The 26493-nt window shown below is 35.6% G+C and overlaps 1 protein-coding gene across 5 annotated transcripts in view; it reads left to right on the top strand.

Annotated features, from left to right (window-relative positions):
- Positions 1–26006, top strand: part of CSGALNACT2 (chondroitin sulfate N-acetylgalactosaminyltransferase 2) — a 48515-nt gene extending 22509 nt beyond the window's left edge. For 4 of the 5 annotated variants that reach the window (XM_043988993.1, XM_043988995.1, XM_043988994.1 and 1 more), the window contains 6 exons: positions 13788–14004; positions 14296–14397; positions 16163–16341; positions 19754–19848; positions 20510–20591; positions 21797–26006. In XM_043988993.1, coding sequence (XP_043844928.1) covers positions 13788–14004; positions 14296–14397; positions 16163–16341; positions 19754–19848; positions 20510–20591; positions 21797–22089 — 968 coding nt within the window. In that variant the 3' untranslated portion in view covers positions 22090–26006. The remainder of the gene's footprint in view (positions 1–13787; positions 14005–14295; positions 14398–16162; positions 16342–19753; positions 19849–20509; positions 20592–21796) is intronic. The other variant, XM_043988997.1, reaches the window with a different exon arrangement.
- The last annotated feature ends 487 nt before the right edge of the window (positions 26007–26493 follow it).

Raw genomic sequence — 26493 nt, forward strand, 5'->3', positions numbered from 1 at the left:
TTCTCTTACAAATCAGAAATATAATACTTAAAGTTAGGGATGACAAGGATGTAGACAAAAGGAAAACTATACTCAGAATCAGACCTGGATTTGTTTCCCAGCTGTATCACTAATTATTGACTTTAAGGAAGTCACTTAATTTGTTTTTTCATTTATAAACTGAAGAAGTTGAATTGAGTGATCTCTCAAGAATTCTTTAAGCTCTAACGTTTTGGGATTTATAATGGTAGTCATGACTTTCAGGACAAGTCTCTGATGGCAAGAACTATGTTCCCCATGATGCTTAGCAAACCCCTCCCCACCTTTTTCATGGAATACACTCAATAAACATTCAGTCAAAATTCATCTTCACTGAGGACTAACTTCATCATTAACTAGGTGGGAGATGTTGAATCAATCATTTTGAATATATCAGTCTTAGTTTCCTTCTCTGTAAAACAGGATTTTATAACTCCTTTTTTTTTGTCCTGGGCACTTTGGCAGTCTGGTGAAGACTTGTAGGCTCTGTGGCAGAAAAACAGTTTTGTTGCCTACATTCATAATTGAATGAAATGCTAAATTTCAGTTAGACATGAGTGAAGACTTCTTTTCCCATCTCAATTCAAGGATCCCTCTCAAATCTGGGATCCATGGGACTTACTTCAAGGACCCCTCCTATAAAATGAAGGGGCTGCCTTGGTTCTTTTCCAGGTGTTTCTGTGACAGAATAGTAGGACACCTTGGTCTTGGGATGTTGTGTTGTGTGCTGTGATGGAAGAATCCTTAGATCAGAATTTAGGAGCTGTAGATTTGCATTCCAACTCTACCTTGATATGTGACCTGGAGCAAGATTTATAAGATCCCTCAACTCTGAATCTGTGATGCTGAGTAAGCTTTGGCTCCTACTTTAACAGGACATGGAAGACTTGATGATCCCTAAGACTTCCAGCTTCAGAGGCCTGTGAACTTAGAGAAAGAGGTTATAGGACTATTACATTTCAGACTTGAAAGCAATTTTAGAGATGTAGCTCCTCCTTTTTTTAAAAAAAAGATAAAGAAACTGAAGGGCAAAAGGTTAAGGGACTCACCAGAAGTCAGATGGCTAGTAAAGATGTAGCTATTAATTAGCTTGATATTGAAGTAAGTGTGAATTATCCACATAACTGAAAGTAATTCATAAAAATTTCTAAAGCATATATTAAATTTACATCGAGGTTATATGCTTCAGAAATGACCTTGGAGGTTATTTTGTCCGACTGAAGCCTAGAGAAATAAAAATGTCTTGCCAGGGTTCATGCAGTTAGGAAGTGACAAGACAGCATCTAAACCCAGGTCCCTTTACTAAAAATTTAGCACTTTTTTCAGTATATGATACTATTTTAGAAAATACATCTACTGACTCCCAGTCCAGCCTTCTTCCCTAATAAGTAATATACTAACCAGTTTAACCTTTTTGTGATGATCCTGGCTTTGCCAGTTACTGAATGACATTGAGTAAGTCACTTAACCTTGATAGATGTGTTTACCCATTATCAAATGAGAGGAGTTGGCCTTCAAAGGTCTCTTCCAGCTCTAAAGCTTATGACACTATTCCTTTGTAGTCATCTATTTACTGGTGTCTTTTATTATGACTCTCAGAGGGTTCTTTCTTTCTCCTTTGCTGTCTATAGCTTCAGCTATTTGCCTGCCTCCTTTTTCAGTCCTGAAATCCTTAACTAAGGCAGAGAAGCCTATCAATGCAATTCAGATAATTGATTATGATGTATAAAATTAAGTCATATCTTCTTTCTTTGAGAAAGGAAGGGATAGAACCTCTCTTCTAATCTGAAATAAAGTGATAGTCTGGCCTCTGGCTTTGTTAAAACTTTTTTTTATTTCCAGTGAGGTAGGGGGGCAGATGACAAGGGGTTAGGCAGACTGGCCCTTGGAGACTATCCCAGCTTCTAGATTGAAATCATCAAACTTTTGATACTCAAACTAGTGGTGTAACTAACTAAACGAAATTCTATTTTTAAAAAATGTTTCTGATTCCTTCCCCCTTCTTCAGTGGTAGTGTTTTTATGTAAAGTCACTAAAAACAGGAACTGTATCTACCTTATTTTCCTTTGACTATTCCCTGCTGCCTATTATAGTGCATTACAATACTAAAGAGAAAAGGTCTTACTTTTCAAAATATTCCCTTAGGAAAATTAATTAAAGAAATAAATGGCTCAGAAATGTTGATGTCTTTACCTGTTTTTCTTCGTTTACTTGAGTAATGGAGAAGCCATTCCTGATGACTGTTTTGAGAAATTTATTAAAGGCCTGCTGTTTAAATTCCATAGATCATTCCAAGATTTCATCGTGAAAGGAAATCTTGAACATTTTACCTGGTTCTTCAGAATAATTTTAGGGAGAAACATTGCTATTAAAAAAGGAGGGGCAGCACTCTAAATTTTATATGGAGGACATGCTACTACGTATCTTGGCAACAAAGTATCTAGCTTCTAAAACTTTTATTACCTAGTGACAGTCTTTTGATTTTTCTTGGGTATAGATTTCTTCAGGGTGAATGGATATGGCTCTTTGAGTTAATGCTTAATTAATTAACCGTGTAGATTGTTTCCAGAAAATCTACCAGTCCTCATTATTCTAATCAGTTTCAACAACACTTGGCTATATTCCAGGGATCCTATCTCTGAGGGTGATGAATATCAGTATAAAGTAACAGTACTCAATTTCAGGCATGTTACATTTTTAATGCAAATTCTTAATGTTTAGTTGTCAAATTTCTCATCTTCCCATCCTACCTCTCCAACCTCCCATACTTTCACTTTTTCTCCCAAGGCAGCTGTATAGTATTCATTATTGACCTTGAGCATTAACTGATTTGGAAACTCTTGGCAGTTTTAATTCTCTGGGTTTGATGCTTTTTGAGATTTTTGGTGATGGAAACTCCATTAGGTGGGAAGGTATTCTTACTTGCTAAGTTGTGTGTGTGTGTGAGAGAAGGGTGTTTTTGGTGTATTGGAGAGAATCTTTTACCCCCTAGATAGGGGTAATTAGGAATTACTTCCTTTTTTTCTCTAGAATACTATAATTATATTAAAGTGATACATTGTTCAAAAACAAAACAAAACAAAACCCAAAACACGACACAATCTGATTGTACAAGTAGACCTTGTGTTTTCTTCCTAATTAAAATTAAGACATCATTTCTTTCCCTCTCTGGCATTCTTATGAAATTGTAAGCACAACTGCTATACTATTATAAGATAGTACTATATATTTTCACAGGTACTGAAGAAGTAGAAGGTTTTACAGTACTAAAAAAATCCAGATGTTGTATATCAAGAATAACACAAGGAGTATATACCTTTTTCTCTCATTGCAGTTAGTACACACAAGCTTGAAGAAAATTGGTGTTTTTTTTTTAATTTTCTTTGTAAGATATCTTCTAATGTTAGAAAGATTTAAAAGGTGAACATTTGCTTTTATAGTATGCAATTAATTTCTCTTTCAAGCACTAGTATGCTTAAATTGCAACTATGTTTAGTTAAATTATATGGATTAGCTCACATAATTATTAGAGTAACTAGGTACTAGAAATTCAGTGCTGCTGGTATCACTTTTTAAGTGGACTATTTTTAAAAAATCAGAAATCTTCACAAAGAAAGGAAGGAAGGCTAATCTTAGTGTTAATATTGTACAATTCTGAAGCAGGGGAGTATAAATTTGAATTTTATGTACATTTGTGTATTTTAGACCTCGTAAATGTATTTAGTTTGGTTTAGATTCATCTTTAGTGTCAATTACTTCAATTTCAGTTACTTGTAATTCTTCCTATGAAAAAGACTGTTTAAGAATTGTATTTCATAAGTGTGGACTGCAAATATTAGTGAGTCAAAGATTGCTATATAGCAAGTGTTTTGAATATTTTTTTTTGAAACACAGTATTTAGGTATGTATACACACATATATGAAATGCATCATACATAATTTAGAGGTATGCTAGCCTGAAATCGTTTTTGGTAATAAAAAGGAATTATTATAGGTTTAAGGAAGCTCAGAATTTGAATTTGACCAATAATTATATAATGACACTAAGGACTTATACATGTAAAGCATCCTTATTAACTAATTGACATTTACCTAATCCTGTCTACTATTAAAAATTAAACATTTCTGACTTGCTTTTGGTGGTGATTGGAGAGGGGTAGAGTAGTTGGAGCATATGGGAGGAGAGGTTTGCTGTGGTACCCAAAGGTCTCTGGTATTTAGTTTGTATATTTCAATACTTAAATGAATCTATGATCCCCCTCAGTGTGGACAACTCCCATACTGGCACATATTGAAACCCATCTCTGACTTTTCATACTGTACTTTTTCATTCAGATCCTGTCATGGAGAATCTAATCAAATTGTTAGAGGCTTTCTTCTTGTTCTTTTGATATTTTGTGGCTATCAGAATAACACTTGGACTATCCATCTACCTATCCTCACATTAAGTCACCTCTATTTCTAGTAAAATACATCATCATAACTGGCTTTTGTACCATTTCTTGCACACAGCTTTGTCATGAGTAATTTTCTGCAGCCTATTTTCTTTTTTTTGTGGGAAAACATGTTTTATTATAATCATTTTTGTGCAGTTAACTTGAATGTTTTTTGTTTGTTTGTTTGTTTTTAGTGAGGCAATTGGGGTTAAGTGACTTGCCCACGGTCACACAGCTAGTTAAGTGTTAAGTGTCTGAGGTCGCATTTGAACTCAGGTACTCCTGACTCCAGGGCCGGTGCTCTATCCACTGCGCCACCTAGCTGCCCCGAATGTTATTTATTAATTATAAAAGTATTTTTTATTATTTTCCACTTACATGTAGAGATAGTTTTCAACATTTGTTTTTATAAAATTTCTAGTTTCAAATTTTTATTCCTCCCTCCCCCCTCCCCAAGAGAGCAAATAATCTGATATAGGCTATATATGTACAATCACATTAAACGTATTTCTGCATTAGTCATACTGCGAAAGAAGAATCAGAGCATAAAGGAAAAGCCTCAAAAAAGAAAAACAACAGCACCAAAACCAAAAGAAATAGTATGGTTCAATCTGCATCCAGATTCCACAGTTCTTTTTTTTTTTTTTTTCTGGATTTGGAGAGCATTTCCATCATGACTCCTGTGGAACTATCTTGTACCATTGTATTGCTGAGAAGAATCAAGTCTATTACAGTTGATCAACACATAATGTTGATGATACTGTGTACAATGTTCTCCTGGATCTGCTCATCTCACTCAGCATCCCTTCATTCAAGTCCTTCCAGGTTTCTCTGAAATCTGCTTGCTCATCATTTCTTACAGCACAATAGTATTCTGTTACATTCATATACCACAACTTGTTTAACCATTCTGCAATTGATGGGCAGCCCCTCAGTTTCCAATTCCTTGCCACCACAAAAAGAGCAGCTATAAATATTTTTGTACATGTGTGTCCTTTTCCCTTTTTTATGATCTCTTTGGGGAAAAGACCTAATAGTGGTATTGCTGGGTCAAAGGGTATGCACAGCTTTATAGCCCTTTGGGCATAATTCCAAATTGCTTTCCAGAATGGTTGGATCAGTTAACAGCTCCACCAACAATGGATTAGTGTTCCAATTTTTCCACAACTTCTCCAACATTTATTATTATTTTCCTTTTTTTGTCATATTAGCCAATTTGATAGGTGTCAGGTGGTACTTCATAGTTGTTTTAATTTCTGCAGCCTATTTTCACCCACCGTCTATCTTTGTGTTGCTATTTGGGTTGCCCGTAATTATGATTGTCCTGAGATTGTGGTGTTCTATTGTGTTGTCCTAGGTATCATTGAGAGATGTTGAAATTAAAAAGATGCATTTCAGTGTCAGGGAACATTTTGATATACTGATAGTGTAACTAAGTCACTTGCATCTTCCTATTCAGATGTGCTGTGTCAGTTTAAGATATACATGCTGATGGACTAACTCAATGAATTTTCCATACAGTTGAATCTTTCCCCAATCCTATGCTAACATATTTGATTTTATAAATAAATAGCTAGCATGTTATGAATAAAATATAGGACTTTACATGTATCTCTAGCAAAGATTATCTGATTTAATTTGGTGCAACATGCCAGCCTGATTGCTTCATATACAAAATGCAACTCATGCATTCCTTTTAAATCTACCCCCTCTTTAATACATGTTTCTGTTGATACCAGATCACTATTTTCTCATTTACTTTGGGCCAATCTAAACTCTTCCTTCTCTTTCACACTGATTTTCTCCTCTTCCCCCTACCCTTCCCCAAAGGCCAATCAATTAGCAGGTCTCATAGATTCCACTTTAACGTTATGTTTCATTTATTTCCCCTTCTCTCCACTCACATAAAATTCCCTCTCTCCCCACCCTGCTTCAGGCCCACATCACTTCTTGATTGGACTACTATAATTATTTCCTAATTAGTGTTTTAGCCTCTTTTTTTTTTTTGGTCTCTTCAAACTAAACTCCACACAGCTATTAAAATAGACTTCCTTAGGCACAGTTATGACCACATCGTGACCTTCATCAAAAATATTGCTAATAAGATAACATACAAACTCTTTATCCTTTCCAGGATCAACTATAAAATCCTCTGGTAGGGGCAGCTAGGTGGCACGGTGGATAAAGCACTGGCCCTGGATTCAGGAGGACCTGAGTTCAAATACAGCCTCAGACACTTGACACTTACTAGCTGTGTGACCTTGAGCAAGCCATTTAACCCTCATTGCCCCGCCCCCCAAATCCTCTGGTATTCAAAACCCTCCATAACGTCCCCTCACACACTTCTTATAACTTACTTCCCCCACCCCCCAACGAACTCTGTGTGATTCATTGGAACTGGTCTCCTTGCTCTTCTTCCAATAAGGCCCTTTATCTCCTGACTCTGAACTTGTTCATTGACTAGCCCCCATACCTTGAAAGCTCTCCTTCATCTCCATCTTCTGCCTTCCCAGTAATTCTGGATAAAAGCTCACCTTCTACAAGAAGCCTTTCCTGATTCCCCTTCATGCCTTCCCTCCAAGGCTATTTTCAGTTTATGTGGTGTTTTTGTTTATATGTATTTGTATACATATTCTCTCCTCCATTAGACTGTGAGCTTTTTGAGAACAGGGACTGTCTTTTACCTTTCTTTGTATCCTGAGTGCTTATACAGTGACAAGTACATATAGTAAGTGCTTAATAAATATTTAGTGACTGATTGATTGGTATTTAAGGGCTTCCATGTTATGGCTCCCACCTTCTTTTCCAGCCTTATTTCACATGAACTCTACATTCCAGCCAGACTAGGTCATTGACTATTCCCCAAAGTTAACCCTTCATAGTTTGTAAAAGATATCCCCTATAAGAGAATACAGGCTATCCTTTTTTCTCTCTTAGAATCCTTGTTTTCCTTCATGGCTAAGCTCAGGTTCCACCTTGTACATGAAGTCATCTCTTCCTCCCACCCTGCCCACTGCCCTCCCATAGCCAATTAGAACAGTCTCCTGCCTTAATTTTCCTTTTACTGCATTTATTTGCATCTATCACTTGCTACATCTTCCTCAGAATGTTAATTCCTTGAGGGCAAGAACTTTTTCTTTTTTGTTGTTTCTGTATTTTGAGTGCTCAGCACAAAGCCTTACTCATATAGGTCCTTTGTGTGTGTGTGTGTGTGTGTGTGTATTTTTTTTAAGTTGAATCCTTTCTGTACTTTAATTTTCCTGTGTGAGTTGTTAGGCCAATATCTTTTGAGAGATTATGGATCTCATTGATAAGATCCTGTAGTTTTCAATGCACTGAGTACAATTTCACCCACAAATAGGTACATTTGTAGAAGAGGATCACCTTCAGTGAATCCCTGTTCTATTTGGATTTTGTGCAAGCATCCTCTGCTATAGGGGTGAACACTTTTTGGCAAGCAAAAAACTTCCTGTTTTATGCCTTATTTAATATTAAGAATAGTACCATTGAACAGTTATTTCTATCTTTGCAATTCAGGGAATCTTGTATGATCTTAACATTTTAATAAGAATAGCCAACATTTATGTAGTGCTTTAAATTCTACAAAACATTTTACATGTGATAGTAACTGGCATTTATGTACTGCTTTAAAGGTTGCAAAAATGCTTTACATACATTATCTCATTTGAATCCCACTACAAGTGTGTGAGCTATAGGTACTACAGGTATTATTATCCCCATTTTACAGATGAGGAAACTGAGGCTCAGAGAGGGTAAATGACTTGCCCATGATCACCCAGATAGTAATTGTCGGCGGGATTTGAACCCAGGTCTTCTCCTCACATCAGTCCTGTGAGGTAAGTACTACAGGTGGTATTATGCCCATTTTACAGATGAGGAAACTGAAGCTTAGAGATATTATGTGACCAGCCTGTGTTTATCCATCTAGTGTCACAAACATTATACAAACCTGGGTCTCTAATTGACTCCCCAGCACCTCTCCCCTCCTCCCCCATTGCCTCCCAGTCCCAAGCCACAATCTTCTCACATGTGAACAGGAAAAACCTCGTTGGAGTAGATCCTTTATAGCTGAATTTTGCTGTGCTTTGGCAGAATTTGTGTGTGTGTGTGTTCCACAAACAATAAAGACAGAACAGTAGGGGTGTGCAAAGTTTTGGAAAACTGTATAGAGTTGGAAAAAATTAGGTATATTGGTTGGTAGGCACTAATATTTTCTCATTTGCTTTTTATGAGTATTAATTCCGTGTGTTGTGTGATCTTTCCCATTTTTGAATTTTCCCTTCTTTGAGACATACTGAAAAATTTTAAATTGTAGACCAATTTCCTTTCTCTCTGTGTTTGGTTGGGTCTTACAAGACTTTATTCCCTCAAGTACCATCTCTACTACATAATTCTTTGACCATAAGAAACTGAGACAGTCAGTCAATCAACGTATAAGTTATTAAAGGCCCACACGTGCCAGAAATCAAATCTCATGGCACAAAAATGAAACGGTGCCTGCCCTCAAGGAGCTCATACTCTTCTGCATGGATACAACATATTTATAAATAACTAAATGTTGGATATGTACAGAAAAAAAACAACACCTCAAGATGATTCAAGTAACCAGGACACTGAGGAAAAGCCCCGTAAAGGAGATGTTATTTGATCTGAGCCTTGAAGGGAGCTAAAGTTTGTACCAAGTAGAAGTAGAGGGAGAAATGCATCCCAAGTATGGGACCAGTATGTACAAAAGCATAAAGATGAGATAGAATGTTCTATACAGGGAGCAGCATGAGGGGGAATAGCATGTAATCAGCCTAGAAAGAGCCTCTGACCAATGACAAAGAGGACTATCTATTTTATATGAAAAGCAATGGGGAGCCAGTAGAACTTTTTGAATTGGATGTTGATACCAGACCCATGCATTAGGAATATCTTGTTGGCAGCCATGTGGAAGATAGATTGGGAAGGAGAGACCACCACAGTAGAAGGATAGAGATACAGAGTTGGATAGGGACCCAGGAAGGACAGGGCTAAAATGTATGATGGAGGGTGTGGGCAACGCTGATAGGGAAAGAAGCTTAATTCTAGACAGCCTGTAACTTAGGATCTAAAGATTCTGGAGAGACTGAGATACTCTTTTGAGTGGCTTTGGGAATCTTGATTATTATTTATGAAAAAGACGTGGAAAATGAGAAGACATATGAAGGCCCTGGAAAAGAAAAATAACAGGAAACTCACACTATTGTCCTGGTATCTTGATGGGTTGGTTTGGACATGAGGAACACTGTTCCATGGTTGAAGTGCGGTTTGACTTACCTGTCAGTCAATAGCTAAGGAAGATATAACAGAATGAGTCACAAAACATAATTAGATTAACATCCTCAGGTGTGGGGATTGGGGTCTCTAGAAATCCAGAGAGTTGCTGTTCCTTATAGAAAGAGGCAGGTGGCAGAGGGAAGAAGCCCTGATGTCAGAGTGGAGTGGTTGGATTGGATGAGACTTGTTCTGGAGAAGAGGTGGGGCAGTGAAGAGTAATAAATCCCTGGATTTGGAAGTTAGAAAGACACAGGTTCAAGTCCTGCTTCTAACACTAGCTTTGTCACCGTAGGCAACTCACTTGAAATCTGTGTATCCATTGATTCCCTAAGACTTAGCCTATATATATCATAGATGAGTTGTGATCTGTTTGCTGGAGGAAGTTCCTATCCTGATGAAATCATAGACCTTTCTAGGATCATGTGCACTGAAGTATAAGCTTACATTGGAGATATTGTGGGTTCAGTTCCAGACTACATGAATTTTTTGGTTTCCCAGTGCATATAAGTTATGTTTACACTGTACTGTAGTCTATTAAGCATGCAATGGTATTATATTTTTAAAAAACAATGCATATAAGTTAATTTAAAAGTATTTTATTGCTAAAAAAAATGCCAACCATTATATGAACCTTCAGTGAGTCATACTCTTTTTACTGATAGAGGATCTTGCCTAGATGTTTATGGCTATGACTGACTGATCAAGGTGGTGATTGCTGAAGATTGGGATAGTCGTGGCAATTTCTTAAAATAAGACAATGAAGTTTACTGCCTCAGTTGACTCTTCCTTTCACTTGAACACTTAGAGGCCATTGTAGGGTTATTAATTGGCCTAATTTCAATATTATTGTGTCTCAGAATATAGGAAGGTCAAAGGAGAATATAGAAGGTCAGAACACACACATATCATTTATCTATTAAGTTTGCATCTTATGTGGGTATAGTTTGTAGTGCCCCCCAAAACAATTACAATAATAATATCAAAGCTCACTGATCACAAATCAACATCACAGATATAAAAATGATCAAAGAGTTTGAAATATAGCAAGAATTACCAAAATGTGACAGAGACATGATGTGAGCACATGCTCTTGGGAAAATGGTGCCAATAGATTGGCTTAATGCAGAATTGCCACAAAGCTCCAATTTGTAAAAAACAAACAAAAACCCACTACAATATCTGTGAAGCACAATAAAGTGAAGCATAATAAAATGAGGTCTGCTTGTGTCAGAGTTCAAATGTGGAGGTTTTATTGTCATTGAGTACAAGAAGAAATAGCAATAAAAACTCTTACATATCTATGTAATTTCACATGTACTTGTCATATACCTTCAAGCTTCATATAGAGATGGTTTTGGAGGGTTTGAAGGGTCTCATGCCAAGTTTTATGTTCTATTCAACTGCTTTTTGCTCTTTTGTGAAGCATCAGTGTTTATAATGTTTTTTGATCTTCTTTCAAAACTTTTTACAAGTCACCCTTTATTCTAAATCAGGATTGCCCTTGACTGCCATGTTGTTAAAATTTGTTAAGGTCAAATTCTTGTTGGATAAGGTGACTTCTAGGTGACTTTGACCTTACTGTGATATTTGCTGTTAGATCAGTGATAAGACCCCAGGAAGTGGCAATAATAAGAGCCAGGGTTTTACTTTTTTCTATTTTTCAGCATCAACAGCTTATTTATGTAGGGCATATTGGACCTGTTGTAACTGAGTATGTGTCATCTTCTTTTCTTTATCATTTCTTAAATTTAATATTTTGATTTTTAACTTGATCTTTACTCTAACCCCTCAATAATTTGACTGCATAGAGATTGCTGATTCTGAAATTACTGCTCCTATCAGGAACCAGTCTTTTATTGCCTATTAAAATATTCAGCTTCTTTGTACTCATATCTGCTTGCTATGTTCAGCTCTTCTTGAAGCTATTTTAGAAGAAAGTATTTGTAATATCCAGGCCTGAGACTTCTGAGTAAATAGTCAACAAGCCTTTGACTGTTTCATTTTCTTAATCTCTAACCACATTTTTCGGTGTTTTTTAACTGGCTTCTTTACCCATCTTTTCATGGAAAGCACTGAGTATCAAAGTATATGTTGACTTAGTTTGGAGGATCATACCAAGTTATTTGTAGAATTTTACTATTTGTTCATCTACTCCTACAGATTTTGGTGCCTAAACTACTGCTATGTTCATGGTGATGTTCTTGCCTGTGCTTTTCATGAACACTGTAAAAGCAAGATAACCAAATGTTCCATGAAATGCTTCTTAATGCCTTTGGATACTAAAAAACTAATTTCTCAACTACTTTATTAAATTATCTGAGGAAAAAATTTTTTTAATTATCTGAGAAAAATTCGTGAGCCATCCAGACTTCTGGTTTTATTTATAGTGAAACTCCCTCTCCCTACCCTCCCTTCTCCCCTCTCCTCCCCACCACACACCTCAGTTCCTCTAGAGGTATATCTACTCATATGGAAATCTTTTATTTAGAATTCCAACAGCCAAAGTAATGTTTATAGATGGAATAAAACTGTGATTTTTGGCAGCTACTGCCCTTTATGCTTCATCACTCTGAATGAGGAAGTTAAAGGGGGGGGCCTCTCATGCTAAGGGGGAGGGACATTTTGTGTGTTTATCTCTTTCATCTTTGGTCATGGCTAAAAAAAAGAATTAATTATCTAATATCCAATCTTCTGTGTTTTTTAATTTTCAAATTATTTATATATTTTATTTTGATATAAGATACTTCTCAAGAAATGGTCAAACAAATTCTTTTTAAAAGAAAGTGCCAAGAAAACAGACTGTTGATGGTTAACAGAAAGGGAGAGTGTGTCCTTAAACTTTGATAAGTTATTAACATTATATTTGACTATAGGCTTGTACCAGCCATCTGCTAATAATCATTTCTGTACTTAGGTAGTCTGAGCCATGGTAGCAGACACTGTCTATAGCCAGCATCATATATCCATGAAATCTTTCCAACTTGGTAGAGTCTGCCAGAACTCATGCTCTGCTGTCAGATTCCTTGCCACATTGAGTGAGGCTTTGGCGAAGGAAGGAGGGAGGGAATGAAGGAAGATAGGAAAAAACAAAGGAAACAAAGAAGAAAGGAAACAGGCATTTATTAAGTGCTTACTATGTACCAGGCACTATTCTAAGCCCATGGGATACAAATGCAAGTTAAAAAAAAACTTCTTGCCCTCAAGGAGCTTAAGCTCTAATGGAGAGAGACATTACAAAAAGGAGTTGAAAAAAGTGAATGAAGATGCCCATTTTGTAAGGATTTGATTACACACTGATTTTGTCCTTATGAGTGTTATGTAATATATGCAGCAATACTTCTGGGTCTGGATTTATTGAATTTAATGTGAATGCTTCTTGGCCTGAAAGAATGCTATAAGGATTAATGAGATAAATCACTTTACCTGTTTTGAAACAGGATTTGTCATAGTCAACATTAAAGAAGTCTTATCACTAATTTATATTATGGAAAAGAAGAATTCTAATTAGTTTGATTCATGAGGTTTAAATTTAGTATTGTTTTTGGACTTTATGTTTGCTGACTATAGATTGGTTTTAATATTTACAAACACAAATACTGTCTAAATATTGGTCATTGATAGTTATTTGGGATGTGTTTATATATCATAGTTTTTATTCAATGTATTTTCATTTGTAGAAAATATATATTGAGACAACTTATAATCTTGTTAGTTGTCTGTTTAGTAAATTTTCTTTCTTCTTTTTTTTTTTTTTGGCAATGAGGGTTAAGTGACTTATCCAGGGTCACACAGCTAGTAAGTGTCAAGTGTCTGAGGCCCTTTTCAATCCAGGGCCGGTGCTTTATCCACTGTGCCACCTAACTGCCTCTGTTTAGGAAATTTTAATGTTGTATTTTCAGGTTTAAAGAAAAAAAGCTCTTCAGGTCTACTTATTGCTTGAAAATTCAAGTTAAATGCTCCCATTAAATCTTTGAAAATTGACATGATTATGCTTTTCTCTTTTTTATGTAGGTTATTATCGTACTGAGAAAGATAAAGGGACACAGTATGAACTCTTTTTTAAGAAAGCAGACCTTATGGAATACAGACATGTCACTTTGTTCCGACCTTTTGGACCCCTTATGAAAGTAAAGAGTGAAACAATTGATATCACCAAATCAGTTATTAATATCATTATGCCTCTTGCTGGAAGGACTGAGGCATTTGCACAGTTTATGCAGAACTTCAGGTAACTATGTTAGGGTTTTAAAGAATTCATATAATTGTCTTAAAAGGAACCTTTACATTATACCTTTTTTCCCCTACTTTGGCAAAGTGACTTGAATTTACAGACTATTTATGTGGCACATCTATTTATGGTATTTGAGTAATAGTATAACTGATGCTGTAATAATTCTTGAATACATTGAAATCTCCCTTACCTCAAAAACCAAGTTTGTTTTAGTTCCCATCATTTGAAGCCCAGTTCATTTTCTTTCTAAAAATGTGATTTTTTTTTCCACTCTGATTTTATTTTTAGGGATGTATGTATTCTTCAGGACAAGAGGATTCACCTTACAGTGGTCTATTTTGGTGAAGAAGGACTATCTAAAGTCAAAATCATCTTAGAATCTGTTTCTCGGTAAGCAAGTCATTAAAGATGCTCATATATTTGTTTTTATATATATATATATATATATATATATATATATATTTGTTTGCTTATTTTGGAATTGCTGTCTGGGTTCTCTTTTTTCCTGCAGGCTAAGCAATAGTCCCTGTCTAAATAATAGCTTTTTCCTATGGTATTCTTGTGTGTCTTTCTCTTTTTTCTTATCTTGGTTTTCAATTCCCTTGTACTTATTTTTGTTGTATCTGTCCAAATCTGTAGACAAGAGAAATTCTCTTTTATAGAGAAACTAGTTCTTTGAAACTCTCCATCCTCCCTTGCCTCCCATAACAAAGTACTCTTCTGGTTCTCTTTTCTTTCTTATGGCCTGTTCTGGCCCCTTTGGTGAATCTTCTTCCCAACTCCTAAATGTAATTGTCCACAATGTCAGACAAATGCTTCCTCTCTTTTAGAGATCACATCTTTTCCCACATTTTCAGAACATCTCCCTTTCTTCATTGTCATGTCAGATTTTTCTTCCTTCCTCTGGTGTTCTTATTCCCAGATGATCACTCAGCATTTTCATCTGTGTTTCCCTTTGGCCCTTGAAAGTCAAAATGTTTAAAACTGAACTTGCCTTCATTCTCCACAAAATTCTCCACAAAACTCTACAGGAGCTTCTTTAACAAACCTTTCTCTTTCATTTAATTCTCTCATTTCTCCCAGAATTGAACATCTATCCTCTTTGAATTCTTTTTCATGACCTCACTTTCCATTCCCACTGCCACAGCTCTGATTCAGGTCCCACTTTCATCATGCCTGGACTATTGCCCCAACTTCCTACCCCCTAGCCCACCCCCCACCCCCACATTCCTGCCAGGTCAGTCATCCTGAAACATCACTAGACTGTTCGATCATATGATTGGAATGCTCAGACTTTCAGTGGTTTTGGACTTTATGTTTGTTTCAGTGGTTCTCAATTGCCTACAGGGTTGTTTATTTGAATTTCTGTCCAATTTGACCAATTTTTTTTCCCCATTCAGGTTCATGGATCTGCTAAAAGGGTCTGGGTATCCCAGATCATGAACCTTTGTCCTGTAAGAACTTGTTGCTCTAACCAGACTGGTCTACTTAATGTTTTGGAATACACTTTGAAAGCATCTTTGTCCCTTTCCTGAATACCTGTTTTAGGAATGGATTCACTTTCTGACTATTAAAATCAAATCCAAGCCTTTAGGAACCACTTAAATTCCTCCTCTTTGATCTCTGAAGTCTTACTAAGTCGCGCTACTCCCAAATTATCTCTCCTTTCTCTGAATTCTTATAACATATTTACTCTTTACCACTTATTTGCCATTATTTTTATTACTTAATAGTACAGTTATTTTTTTCATGTTTAAAAACCTTATTTCCCCAATTTTATATTAAACCTTTATAGTTCAGGAATTTCTCTGTATATGTCACAGTGCCTTTGATGTAATAGGTGTTCAGTAAGTGCTGATGTAAATGAAATTGGTAATATCTCTTCAGTTCCCTGAGATACAATTTGTCACAGATGCAGGTGACTTGCACTCATTTGGGGGAAACTAGGTACTCTTTTTTCATTACCAAATCAGCATCATTTTATTTTATGTGTGTGTGTGTGTGTATGTACTAAATGGACATGTGTGTGTGTGTGTGTGTGTGTATTTTTTTCAAATGTGTTTTTAAATTGCCTTGGGGAGTTGTATTATAATGGTATTGGTTTTTATTTTTATTTTTAGAATTATATCTTCTTTTGTGTCTGTTTTTCTCTTAGTGAAGCTAATTTTCACAATTACACCTTGGTTTCATTGAATGAAGAATTTAATCGAGGCCGAGGACTAGATGTCGGTGCTAGAGCCTGGGACAAGGGAGAGGTCTTGATGTTTTTCTGTGATGTTGACATATATTTCTCAGCAGAGTTCCTTAACAGTTGCCGATTAAATGCTGAACCAGGTATATAAAATCTTAGTAAACTTAATTTGAAATTTCATAGAATGTACATGTTTTGAAACAAGTGTTTTTTATATGGGGAGATTTATTGCTGAATTTTCAGTTGTTTATGCAGTTTATAATAAAATTATAGATCCTGGAACTATTAAAGTGAAATATGTGGGATTAGAAAAACAGAAATATGATGGGTAATTGAAAATCGACAGCATATCCCAAAGCCAAGCTACTCAGGGAAGCAGGAAAAGAATTTTTGTTACAAGGATAATTGGTTGGTTTGTTGTTGCCCTTTGTTCTCTTAGAGGACCAAAATGACATCACTCTGTTAGGGTCAAGGAAGGCACTGTGCTCTATGAGTAAAGCAGATTTGCAGTAGCTCAAAAGAAACTTGAGATGTGCAAATTTAGAGCCATCTCCACTCTAAATGTTCCTATGGACTATTTGTGCCTAATCTGTGGTGTAGCCTTCTGACCTCCTATTGGTCTGATCAGCCACAAAGATAATAGGTAAGCAGGATAAAGCAAGAGAAGACATAGTGGTTGCATGATGTCACTGTTGTTCTCATAATTAGAAAATAGTCATCTAGGATTTAAGTACCTGTTCTGTGCCAGGCATTGTGCCTGAAGTAGAGGTACAAAGAGGAAAAAAAAAACAGTTCCTGTTCTCAAGGCACTCAGAATCTAATGAGAGACACCATGTTAGATCACAATCTAATAAGGGAGGGGGCAGTTGGTGGTGCAGTGGATAAAGCACCAGCCCTGGATTCAGGAGGACCTGAGTTCAAATCCGGTCTCAGACACTTGACACTTACTAGCTGTGTGACCCTGGGCAAGTCACTTAACCCTCATTGCCCTGCAAAATAAAAAAACAAAAACCCCAATTTAATGAGGGAGAAACAAATATATACCAATGAGGTACCCATTGGAGGGAGTCTGAGAGAAAAGGCACCAAGACAATGATGATGATGACGATGGGTAGAGTTTGTATAGCATCTAAATGTGCCATGTGTTCTCTCATTTGATGGTCAAAACAAAGTGTCAGATGCCATTATTATCCCTGTTTTACAATTGATGAACCTGAGACAGGCAAAGGTTAAGTGACTTGTTCATGGTCACACAGCTAGGAAGTATCAGACCTAATTTTAACTCAGATCTTCCTCATTCCAGGCCCAGCACTCTGTCCACTCTTTCAACTACCTACCTGGTACAAGAAGCACTTAGTAGTTTGTAAAACTTGAGACTCAGTTGATAAACATGTATTCATTTAGCATATAGTATGTACCAAGTACTGTGTTAGGTGTCATGGATACAGAGAAATCAAACTCACTCTGTGCTCTAGGTGCTTTCATTTTTTCAGAAGCAGCAACATGGATCTGATTGTATAAATACCAGGTGTGTACATGGCACATACAGAATTATGGGGGGAGGCTAGGAATTCCCAGAGGCAGCACTGAGGGAGTACATGGAGATGGAGTGTTGTATACTAGGAATAGTAAAACCAGGACCAGGTTAACTGGAGCATAGATTATGTGAGGAGGAATGAAAGATAAGCCTGGAAAGATACGATCATAGGGTAAAAGATTTAAGTCATTGAGTCTGCCTCATTTGTTATACGAAGGAGAAAACTGAAACTGGTTCACTGACTTGTCCAGGTTCATAAAGGCAGGATGTATTTGAAGCAGAATTGGAATCCATGTCATCCTGACTCCAGGTTCAGCCCTGTATTCACTAGAGCACATAGGCTGTAGCTAGACTGGGAAGGGCCTGCAGTGCAACATCCTGGAAGCCTGTAGTTGACTTTAGTGCTCTTAGGAGCCTGTGGAGCTTTTTGAGTGAATGGTTACATGGTCAAACTTGGGACTTAGGAATATCCCTTTGGAGGGTGGATAGGAATAAAAAGAGACTTGAGGAAGGGAGACCAATTATTAAATGGCTGTTTCAGTATTCCAGGTGAAAGGTTTTAAGGGACTGGAGTAAGAAGATGGTGGTTGTGTGAATGTAGAGAATGGGAATGTAGAGACTGGGCAAGTGATTGGATCAGGGGGATGTGGGAGAATGAAGAGTGAAGGATTACTTGGAGACCATCAAAACCAGGTGATGAAGTATAGTGGTGTCCTCGACAGAAATAGGGAGGTTAGGAAGAGGAGAAAGTTTGCATGGAAAGGTAAGCTTTGTTTCCGACATAGTAAATTTGAGATAGCCAGGGAGTCATACATTAGGAAATATTTTAGAGGCAGTTGATGTAGGATTGACGCTAGGGAGAACCCGGGCTCGATCTATATTTATCTACATAGAGATAATAAATGGTGGGAGCTCCTGAGAGAACTAAGGGAGAAGGTAGAGAAAGATGAGAGAAAAAAAGGTCTGTGCAGAAAGTCATTGATGATACCACTGGGACAGGGATAAGGATTTAAAAAAGGAAAGGTGTTTGAATCTCAGAAGTCATAGGGGTGGTGAGTGGAATAATAAAGTAGCCAGTGGCCAATGTTTTTTAGAAAAAAAATTCAGTTAGTGTGGATTTGATTACAATTCTCTAGTCTTAAGATTTTCCATGAATATTATCATCTCTGGTCCTCTGTTTCTTCGTCTGTCAAGCAGATATAATAATGCCTGTCCTGTCTACCTCACAAGTTGTTGTGAAGTTCAAATGAAAGAATATATTAGAGGGGCAGCTAGATGGCATAGTGGATGGAGCACCGGCCCTGAAGTCAGGAGGGCCTGAGTTCAAATCCGGCCTCAGACACTTGACACTTACTAGCTGTGTGACCCTGGGCAAGTCACTTAACCCCAATTGCCTCACTTAAAAAAAAAAAGAATATATTAGAAGGGTACTTGAATGATTATAAAGCACTATGCAAGTGTAAGATAATTTGCATTTTCACTTTTTTTTTTTAACCAAGAGAAATATGTATACAACTTAAACTCCTTTCATGGTATCATCTCAAGCCCTGCAAAAGCCATTTTATGTCCAAATAATACTTGACATACTTTGAAATTCCTGTGGAGATAAACATTTCAGATTCCCTTCTTTTCTATCTTCTGGTTTCCAGTAGGGGCCTATTAGTCTAACAATAGTTCTTTGTGATAGTATTATTTGTCCGACAAACAGTAGTCCAACTTGCAAAGTTATTTTTAAAAATTTACTACCTTTGCTAACATATGATGTCTTTTTAGGAATTTGTTTTTAACCAAATAAACAAATAACGTTTATTTGTTTTGATAACTTTAGAAAATTAGCCTGAGTGTCTGAGAGGTTCATATTATGTCAGTCTCAGGGGCCGAGGAGAATATATTTCTGGGGTTCCCCTTAGCCTGTGATGTTATTATAGAATTAATCAGTGTGATGCTGTAAAGAATATTAAGATTTTGTCTTCTAAAACTAATTTGATTCTTATAATATAGAATTTTTTTATTCACAGGAAAAAAAGTTTTTTATCCAGTGGTATTCAGTCTTTATAATCCTGCTATTGTTTATGCGAATCAAGATGTGCCACCACCAGTTGATCAGCAATTAGTAAGTGTTGTTCAGTTATTTTATGACAGGTTTAAAAATATTTTCTTGTTTTCTAGAATTATTTGTAATCTTTTTTTAAATTTGATCAGAAAAAAGTTGGCATTGATTTGAAACAGGTCTTTTGTAAATACAGTTTTTCATTTTCTTAAATGTCTTGAAATCAATTTTGCCAGTCTTGTATATGTTTTTTGCCAAATGGAGTAAGTTTTGAATAATCAACAAAAGTCAGATTTTAATTAAAACTATTCAGCATTTATGGACTCTGAGTGAGATATTTGTAGTTATTTCAAAGTATTACTTAAATGTAAGAGGTGATATGTTTAGTTTTTTAAATACAAACTTCTTTGGATGGACTTTGGCTTTTGATATTACTATTCTGAATTTAAGATATTGTGTGCTAGTCTAAGTTTTGCCACTAATTTCTTTGAAGTGGTGAGAATTTGTAATTCACAGATATGAGCTGTTTTACAAAAGTTTTGAAATATGTTTAAATTCTTGTAATTTTGTACAGATTATGTAAATGTCTATTTTTGTTCAAGATAGAAAATCATTTAATTTGGTGTGTTATATTTGATTTGCTTTTCACTTGTTTTATGTAGTCAAAACTCAACTAGCTATTTTATTAATTAAAATGAAAAATGATTCCGATTTATTATTAAAGGTCCACAAAAAAGATTCTGGATTCTGGCGAGACTTTGGTTTTGGAATGACTTGTCAATATCGAACAGATTTTCTGACTATTGGTAAGTTACATTCAGGCAATTCATAATATTCTCCTTAAATATTTAGGATAGAGTTTCTGTGACCATTGATGTCTGACTTCTTACTGTAATTACTTTGATGTAACTTTACTTGTGTTTGACAGTGTTTTCTTATTAAAATAGAAATTTCCATTTTCAAAAAGGATACTGAGGTTGAGAAGCAAAGTGTGGGGAAGGCTTATAAAATATGGAGGGTGGAAAGGTAAAAAATTCCCTACCCCATTAGTTTGTAAAATATTACAGGGATTTAATTTATATGGGGGTTAGTTTCTTTAAATCTCTGAAACTTTTTAATCTGTTAAAGTACCTCAATTAGTTTTGGATGATTCTACAAAAATGAGTTCTTTACACTATTAATATTTTCATTGAGCTCATAATGTTGTTTTTCAAAGAACTCAAAAGCATTACTATGCAGATTACACATATTTAGTGGCAAAATTGTTTGCATTTTTAAGTTAAATCCTTCTCTTGTCTATTGCTTTAGAGGCATGAATGATAAGATTTTACAGTTCTTGTATCCAGTGTTTGTGATTAAAGATAATAAATTAGGAAAGTGGTATAATGGAAGGAGACCTAGGTTTACTTCAGGTTCTGTTAGCTCTGTTTGAGTCATTTCATTTCAGTATTTTAAGGCTAAATTAGCCTGTGAGTTTGGGTAGATGATTTCTAAGGTATCTTTTAGCTTTTTGATATGCAGTGGTCAAAATAATTCATCCAGCTATCATTATCAAAAATTTTTCATAAAAATTGATATAGAAAAATAACTAAACCTTAATAATACTGTAATGATTGGAATGACGCCACCTGCTGGAGACTTACTGTAGGAAAACTCTACCATGAGGAGAAGGCCTCTGAGGGCAAGGCCATGCAACTTTTCTTTGGCATCAGGAAGTGGTGTTTGCTTGTGGGAGGAAGAGGGGGCGAGGCTGGCTCTCTCATGCTCTTTCCTCAGGATGCTGGTGGAGAGTGGAGCTAGAAATGTGCTCTCCCTTTAATAGATAGATGAATTTAGGCCTTTCTCTTTCTCTTCACCAAATTCTTATTCTCTTTAATAAATGCTTAAAAGTCCAAACTCTTGCTAAAGCTTATAATTTATTGGCGACCACTCATTAGATATTTTAGACAGACTATAGTTTTGTTCAGTAAATAGAAAAATGGATTACTAATAATCAATTTTGATTTTGCAGGTGGATTTGATTTGGAAGTAAAAGGATGGGGTGGAGAGGATGTTCATCTGTATAGAAAATACTTAAGAGGTAATCTCATTGTTATTCGGACCCCAGTTCCTGGTCTTTTTCACCTGTGGCATGAGAAACACTGTGCTGATGAGTTGACCCCAGAGCAATACCGTATGTGCATCCAGTCAAAAGCCATGAATGAGGCTTCTCACTCACACCTTGGAATGCTTGTCTTCAGGGAGGAAATAGAGACTCATCTCCATAAACAAGCATATAGGACAAATAGTGAACCTGTTGGATAAATGACATCAGCATTTAATACATTATAATATGAACAACAACCAGCACTATTCACTTGCCTTAATTAGTTTACAAATGCAGTGCCTCTCTCCAAGAAGAACTTTTTATCTTTCAGATCCTTCTGTGCTCAACACAATTCAGTTGTCTGAAATGAGAAGAAAAAGCAAGTGTTTAACTGAAATCTTCAGTTTTGTGAGAATACAGCAGCAAAGTACAACTGCCCAATTTGTCCAGTGAGAATCTACTATTTTCCACCCAAAGGTGTTGTTCTGTCTATCTCAGTTGTGGTACTGTGGTTTTTTAGACATGACTTGATTTAGTCTTTGAATTTGATCAGTTTAATTTATCCTGCTGATGGTATTAGTATCATATTCATATTTAGAAGAGAGCATGTTGTTTTCTCCTAAATAGTAATGAGGGGGCCATGCTTTTGTGTCTGAATGAGATATGTGGTCATTGAGTACTTGATTGGTCTTCCTAAAGATAATGAAAAACCAAAGTAGTTAGCAGAGGCTAATTGACTTTCCTGTGGTTATTCTGCCAAGTACAAAATCAGTTTATTACTTTGCCCACATATCTCTGTGAGAAAATGTGTGGCAATGGGAAACTTACTGAAAAACTTGATTTTAGGTGAGAGTATATGGCTGGATTAGATACCTAACATTAATGTGCCATTACATTCTTAATCATCACATTACAAGGTTAGTAATCATATAGAAAAAATAGTTACACTATTTTTATATTATAGAGAATAAAGTATATCCAAATTTTTGAATAATAGCATTATGGAAGATTAGTTGAAAGGGACTTTAGAAATCATGTAGTTCAATACCCTTGTCATACAACTGAGGAAACAAGTAATTTGCTTGAGGACACACAACTAGCTGAGTGGAAGGAAGGACCAGGAACTAGTCTCTCTGAACTTCCAGTCCAGTGCTTTTAGACCCATACTTGCTGCCTTCACAGAAGAACCTTTCATTGTATTGGTAAATAATTCTGTATGAAGTGGCAGTTAGTGTATAGATGAATAACATTTGCTTACCTAAGCTAAGCAAAGAGTCCTGGTGGATGAAATTCAGAATGTATAAGGACTGCAAATTTAAACAAATAGTCTTTTTATTTTTAGCTTTGTATCACTATATGTAACAAGGCAAACAGCAATGTAATAATGCCCATTTTCTGATGTATGTTGAAAGGTACTGTTTCTATAGGAAAACTTGCTTGTATAGTCTCTTTGGGTTGATAGGTTAGCACTTCACAGGAAATGACTCAGTTTACATTCAGTTAAGACTTCATTGATTTGGAATAATAGAAAATCAGCTGTGGAACATGTTGAAGTTTCTCAAATACTTAGAAAGATCCATTTTGTTAAAGTGTAAATTATAAATGGAGATATACATGAGTATTGCTAATAAGACATAATGTAATGATTCAGAAATCACATTTACAGTAAACCTTACAATGTATCACAAACAAATCATTACTATAACAAACTTAGAGGAATTGTTTTATTTGGAAGTCAGAAATATGTCAAGGGAAGGCTTAATTTTTTAAACTTTTTGTTTTAAAAAGGTAATGATTTTAGATTGGATTTCCCTTATTTTCACTAAGACTGAGAAAATTTAATGGAAGAAATTTTTTGAACCTTCTGTTAAATAAGAATCATGTTAAATTTCAATTGTTACAAATTCCAAATTAGTGGGGTCTGTTAGATTTTTCTGTAGTTTTGCTTCATGTTTAATTCACCTCTACTTGAATGAGGTTGGATTTAGGCATTTAAGATATGGAAAATGTACTGTTAAAAATTATTCTGGACATTTTTTGTATATAAATTGTCTGTTATTTATTGTGAAGACCAGTGTATTATGGTATTTAAGATGAAAAGAATGTAACCATTTGCAAAGGTAAGCTGCAACTGTTTCTTTTTGTATGTCAGAATTAGGTACCTTTTCTGCATTTGAATAGCTTTTTAATTTAAATATGAAAATTATGAAATGGAAACATTACTATGTTTTCATCATTGTATGGTACCAGTAAAGTATTTTTATTACCAACAATTGTTTAAAAATGTGATCTTTTTTCAAAAGTTTCAATATAAGCTATGTTTGCTTCCCTCCCCACCCTCCATGAATCAACAACTGAGAAATACAGGAATCTGGAAGCTCTGTAGTTCTAAGTAGACAGTCATTCAAGCTACTACTCAGGAGACTATCACACAAGGTATTTAGATCATCTGTTTAAGGGCAGCTAGGTGGCACAGTGGATAGACCACCGGCCCTGGATTCAGGAGGACCTGAGTTCAAATCCAGCCTCAGACACTTGACACTTACTAGCTGTGTGACCCTGGGCAAGTCACTTAACCCCAATTACCTCACTAAAAAAATAAACAAACAAACATCAATAAATAAATAAAATAGATCATCTGTTTAGATCTAGAAAGGACCCAAGGGGGCATGATTTATTCATTTGTTCATTTAGTTATTGACAGAAGTGAGTGGTTACTAATTCTGCCCCCCCCCCATATTTGTTGTTTGAATGTGTCAAATATAAACACATTTTGTTATATGAAAATTTCATTGTACTGATGTTTTTAATAATTCTTACCAGATTTCCATTTCAAAGTTTGACCTGTGCTTGACTTTATTCTTTGCCTTACTTTGCTTGAAGAACCTCTGATGTTTGGGCACATGCTGGTGGATGAAGGTCGCCACAACACTGTGCCAAAAGTTCCTTTATTAAATATTTTCTTGGGTAAAAATAACCTTGATGGTAAGGATTAAAATGAAAATATGAAGTTTGATAGGATTGAACCAGCCCATTTGAGATGTTCCATCGGATAGAGTAGAGGCCTCAATGGGAATGTTCATCTTAAATAAGAAAGTATATTTAGTAAAGGTAAATGTCAGAAACCTCCTGGTTTAATTGCTTTGTCATTAAAGTGGCCCTTCATTGAAATTTTTAAAAGGCTAGCATTTTCTTTGGGACTTGTAATTTTTCCAAATTTTTTATTTTTGAGATGGGGTTAGCCAGAAGAAAAAAATTCATGGTTACTTGGAGTAGATAGCATGCCTAGAGGAGTATATAACATTTGAGCCTTACATCTTACATTAACATCTCATTTATAGAAAATTAGTTGGTTTTTTCACTTGGTTTGTTTTGCCAATTTTTTTTTTGTTTGTTTTGCCAAATTTTGTAATGGATTTGTTTCTGTACCTACATGTCACCATTTATTGGATTGTAGAGTCTTTGAAGTCAGAGACTGTGTCTGACCTCGATTAATGTATAGTAGGTCCCTAATTCTCATTTGGCAGTGGCTAGTAAAAAGGTCTGAATTTCTCTGACTCAGTCTCTTACCAGTTTTTTAGCAAAACAATTTTTGAAAAACCTTAAGTAGTGAAGAAGCTTGCTGTTAAAAAGTTTGTAATTCTTTTTGTAATAATCACTTCCAGATTCGCTTTCTGTCTTGTAAGTTTTGCATGAATGAAATAGCATATGTATAATTCAAATATATTAATACTAAAAGTTATGCAGAACTTATGCTGTGTTTATAGATTTTGAGAAATAATGTATCCATTGATCAGACAATTATTGGATGAATGTTTGCTACAGGAAAGATGTTTTTGCTGTAGGCATGGTATGCTTCAAAAATAGCATAGGCGTCTAAGTCCATAAGAGATTATTCATGTGCTTTAAATGAGGCCTATATTTCTGGTTTCCTTTTTCTTTCCTTTGTGTTAGTCAGTGGGCTTGTAGATGTAACTTGGACTGCAGTTGTGATGAAATTGTTGAGGTTCCACATAGAGAATGAGGGTTTTACTTTATATCCATCAATACTGTTTTCATGGCTATTTACAAAACATCATCACTTTTCATCTGAGTGTTGTATAATGTGTTTTATTTCAGGAATGTTCTCTGAATTGAATTGAGTGTGGCAGAGTTAAAATAAAACTAAATTGTATTAAAATGAATAATTTTTTAAGGCACGATAATAATTGTTGATATACTTTATAAGTAATGCAACAACCCTGAAATTGTTACTCTCTTCAGTAGCTCATTTAGTATAATTGAATCGGACGAGTCTTCTTAGTCTCCCCAACCTACACTGAGGCAATTGTGCAGTTATTTTAGATGCATTTGGAAGTATTCTAATTTTGGTCACTAGATCTGGTCTGATAAACTTTGGTTTGATTTCAGAACTGAGAATGTGAGGTTGAGGGTAACAGGATATGCTGCCTGGTTCCACTTAGTCGAGGTTAGACCACCATCTGGAGGACAGAAGAAGCATGACAAGCAACTAATAGGGAGGGACTTTGGAAGGGAAATTTTGTTTTTCTTACTGGGCAAAAAAAAAGGAGAAAAGCAGAATGACAAAAGGATAAATGGCTTCATATGGACTGGTCCAGAAG

The sequence above is a fragment of the Dromiciops gliroides genome, chromosome 2 (genome assembly GCF_019393635.1).
Source record: "Dromiciops gliroides isolate mDroGli1 chromosome 2, mDroGli1.pri, whole genome shotgun sequence".
Lineage (NCBI taxonomy): Eukaryota > Metazoa > Chordata > Mammalia > Microbiotheria > Microbiotheriidae > Dromiciops > Dromiciops gliroides.